The following is a 4300-nucleotide window of genomic DNA, read 5'->3' as shown; positions in this document are numbered from 1 at the left end:
TGAACCTGTCCAGACCTGAACCTGTCCAGACCTGAACCTGTCCAGACCTGAACCTGTCCAGACCTGAACCTGTCCAGACCTGAACCTGTCCAGACCTGAACCTGTCCAGATCTGAACCTGTCCAGGGCTCAGATGTGGAGACAGGAGTACAGCAGGAGCCCTCTGGCTCTGCTGCTTGTTTCTAACAAACTAACATAAATCTGCCCTCCTGAGCCTGTTTCACACATGAATCATTGAGTTTAACCTGTTTCTGGTTCTCACCTCAGAGTGTGCTGAGCAGCTGTCTGACAGGAGGGGGCTCCTTGCTGAGGGGGGTCTCTGGTCTTCTGGACCTGGGAGAAGAATGTCTGCTGGAAAGAGGAACGGGCCCAGTGCCCCCCCGCAGTAAACAGGAAGCTGTTCTCTGCAGACACCAGGTCTGTTTCCTGCAGCTCATCTTTGTGCAGCTGGAGGCCATGCTTCTGACCTTCTGCCTCTGGATGCTGTGCAGAGACTCCTGCAGGTCCTCAGCTCCCAGCTGTCTTTCCTTCAGTACCTGTTCCAGCGTGAACCTGGTGCCCTCCAGGGTCAGCAGGATGAATGGGTGCAGCTGGAGGTTCAGGTCAAAGCGCGGCAGCAGCAGGCTGTGGAGCAGGAAGCAGCTGCTGAGAAGAAGCTCCAGGTTTGTGATGTTTGAGCTGCTCAAACCCAGAACTCACAGGATACCAGTACTAATGGTTCTGTTTRTGTTTCAGGACTGGATCTGCTGGGAGGGTCTTTGTGCTCGGCTGGTTCAGCTGTTGGACCAGTCTGAAGCCTGCGTTGGTCCTGAGGRACCACAGGGAGGTGATGATGATGAAGATGAAGAGCAAACAGTTCAGAGAAGACTGGAGGCCTGCAGGGTACGTCCTGGAGCTGTGATCAACCATTAACCTGAGGCCTGCAGCTACAACACACAGCTACAACAACACACAACAACACACAACAACACACAACAACACACAGCTACAACACACAGCTACAACAACACACAGCTACAACAACACACAACAACACACAACAACACACAGCTACAACACACAGCTACAACAACACACAGCTACAACACACACAACAACACACAGCTACAACACACAGCTACAACAACACACAACAACACACAGCTACACACAACACACAACAACACACAGCTACAACACACAGCTACAACAACACACAACAACACACAGCTACACACAACACACAACAACACACAGCTACAATACACAACAACAAAAACGAACGTGTTCATCTCAGAAACAAGACTTCATGAATCTGTGCAAAAAACTAAAAGATTGTTTTATAAAGTTTACTTTGTGAGGAAAGCAGAGTTTAAAACAAGTTAAAACTTTTTTAGTTTTTATTTAGTTTGAAACTTTGTAATGAACCTGAACACAACCTGAAAGTCTGCAGCTGCACAGTTTTCATATGGATTTTAAAAGAAGATGTTTCTGATCAGGTTCAGCTGTTTTATATGATGATCTGTAGTTAGGCTCATGGTCCTCTTTGGTTCCCAAACTTGAGCTTGGGACCCAGTTATGGGTCATGAAGCACCTTGGATAATCTCCAGAAATCAGTTTAAAGGGTAATAAAATAATTGCTGATGTAATATTTTCCCTATAATTATTACAAAAACACAAAAAGTATAAATAAGTATTTATATTTGTGTACAAGGTGATTAGATTGTCAAAAAGCCTGTGTTTTTAGAATTATTAGCAATGTTTGTGTACTCAGACCAGTAATATTTGGGGTCACAAGTTTTTGCCATGAATATTTTGTGGGTCAGAAGATAAAAAGTTTGTGAACCACTGGTGTAACGTGTCAACAGGTGTCATCATTAAACCTGTTTGTCACCATGTGGAGTCAGTGCTGAGGGCTGGCTTCACCTGAAACTCCTCCCACTGAAGAACAGACCAAACCTTTAAGAAATAACTTTGATTTTTATACCTGCATTATTAAACTCATCAGGACACGTTAACTAACTTTAAACCCTTAAAAACACAGGACACAGATCTGCAACCAAAAGAGGCGTTTATGTCCTTTTTCCACTAAATAACCCTCATCCAGAGCCAACAGAGAAACACTGAACAACTCCGTCACTTTGGGTTTCTTTCTAAATAAAATGAGAAAAAATTAATTTTCAGTTTTTTGTTTTGAAACCAAATTTAAGAACTGAGAATAACAAAATTTAAAAAATGCTACTATTTGTTTCTATTTATTTTTGTATAATTTAGTATTCATATTTCTTAAACAGCTGCAGGTTACTTCCCTGTATGTTGGTTTAATGAACATATAAAAATAAAAACAAATGTTTTAAATGACACTTTGGGTAAAGTGTGCATCAATAATCCTTTAAAGTCTCTGAACCAGAGGTTATTCAGAACTGATGAAAAGTTAATATTTATCCTAAATACTGACAAACAACAGTTTTACTCAGAAGTAATGAAACAGTTTGTGTTTGTTGTGTTTCCCACAGAACGCTGTGCTGCAGCTGGATGAGGGTGGGCTCGTGTTGGGGACCCTCCTGGACCAGAAGAAGCTGCTGCAGGCAGAACCCTGGTGCTCTGGCTCAGTGGCTCAGGCAGGGGGCGCTCTGGAGCTGCGATGGAAACGTGCCTACAGGCGGATGGAGCAGGAGGTCCAACGGCTGAAAGAGATCCAGGAGCGCACAGCCAGGTGGGCTGTAGATAAAGTGGTACCTGATGAGGGYAGTTCTGGTTTGTGTGTCTGTTGTGTGACATTTAATGACTCCTGAACTTAATGTTTAAGTTTGTACAAAGAGTCTCAAAGTAACACCATCCTGTTCTTCTGTTGAACTGGTCTCTGAGGCTGCAGTCATGTTCTGCTCCACCTGTTGATGGATGTGCTCCTCCTCCTCCTCCTCCTCCTCCTCCCACAGATTCCACACTGACTCCTCTTCAGTCAACGAGCGTCTCCTCAGTGCCAGCAGACACCTGAAGACCCTGTCAGACCAGGCAGAGTCCTCCCACCTGAGTCAGGAGGAACTTCAAAGCACTTTGGTTGATCTGCTGGTGAGCCTCCTTCCTCCTCCCCTCTCCTCCTCTCCTCTCCTCCCCTCTCCTCCTCTCCTCTCCTCTCCTCTCCTCTACAGATATATAAAATTGAGAGAGTTGAAGCAGTTTCGTGGTTTCTTTAAAAAAAGGGCAGTCTAATGTTGGTGAGATGTTTTGCTAACAGAGACCTTCAGCTCCAGACCTGTTCTTCTGTAAAGCAGGACTTCTCTCTGGAGGCCGAGGCCATCTCCAGGATGAGGGAGTCGGTGTCGACAGAAGGTGCTGAGCTGCTCCACCTGAGGGAAGCAGSTTGTCCCACACTGAGGAGGCAGCTGGCTCAGATGGAGGCGGTCTGCAGCAGGATGACCTCTGACCTCTGCAGGGTTCAGCAGCAGCTGCTGCAGGTGCAGCTCTTTGTAGGAAACATTGTTTTAATCAGCTAGAACAGCAAAGCTTAGGATGTTTTTACAACAAAAGCTGCAGTGACCTCCTGAGTTTGAACGTCTCGGTGACGTGTAAGAGCTGTTTGTTTTCAGAACTAATGAGACTAAAACTCCCCTCCAGTGAGAGGAGGATAAACCTAAAGCATCTGAGGCCTCCTGGGCCGACTGAAGCAGGGAGGACATGAGAGGAAGGTCATGCCTAATTCTCCCTCACCATCTATCACCAGCCACTGGAAACACATATTTGGCAGAACTATAATTAAGATTATTTTTGCCAATTTCTTCTTTCCAGATGGTTTGAAGTCTTTAAAATGTGGAAATGACTTCAGCAGATGATGAAAAGATCTTATCTTCCAAAGAGATTTATTCTCCTTTGAACCAAACAGACATTTACTGAATGATTTAGTTTGAGGGACTTGAAACTAATTAAAAGCCTAAAAAGGTAGAGATGTTTCATGTTCCTTACTGTTGATTTATGTTTGTTAGAGTCTGATGGCTGCAGAGCCGCCGCTGAAGCTGCTGACTCAGCTGAAAGACTGGCTGGACAGAACCCAGGCTCAGCTGGACCAGGACAAACAACTCCTCTACCAGGCCAAAAACRCTGCTCAGTTTGCTGAAATCCTGCAGAAACATCAGGTACATGGAGCTACGGTACTCCTGCTGAGCCTTAACTGTTGGGACCACTGGTTTAATGAAGGAAACACACAGTGGTCACAAAAATAACTGGTTTAATGAAGGAAACACACACAGTGGTCACAAAAATAACTGGTTTAATGAAGGAAAAACACACAGTGGTCACAGAAATAACTGGTTTAATGAAGGAAA

General features: G+C 44.8%; 1 protein-coding gene across 1 annotated transcript in view; it reads left to right on the top strand.

The window, feature by feature from the left end:
* Positions 1-4300, top strand: part of LOC106532021 (nesprin-2) — a gene marked incomplete at its 3' end in the record, with an annotated part of 16372 nt that overhangs the window by 3041 nt on the left and 9031 nt on the right. Inside the window, 7 exon segments of the mRNA XM_014028005.1 lie at positions 267-416; positions 491-661; positions 735-881; positions 2495-2694; positions 2918-3050; positions 3254-3436; positions 3962-4111. Coding sequence (XP_013883459.1) covers positions 267-416; positions 491-661; positions 735-881; positions 2495-2694; positions 2918-3050; positions 3254-3436; positions 3962-4111 — 1134 coding nt within the window.

The sequence above is a fragment of the Austrofundulus limnaeus genome, unplaced genomic scaffold (assembly GCF_001266775.1).
Source record: "Austrofundulus limnaeus strain Quisiro unplaced genomic scaffold, Austrofundulus_limnaeus-1.0 Scaffold709, whole genome shotgun sequence".
Taxonomy (NCBI): domain Eukaryota; kingdom Metazoa; phylum Chordata; class Actinopteri; order Cyprinodontiformes; family Rivulidae; genus Austrofundulus; species Austrofundulus limnaeus.
Note: the sequence above shows the minus strand (reverse complement) of the source record. Positions and strands in the feature narration are given on the sequence as shown.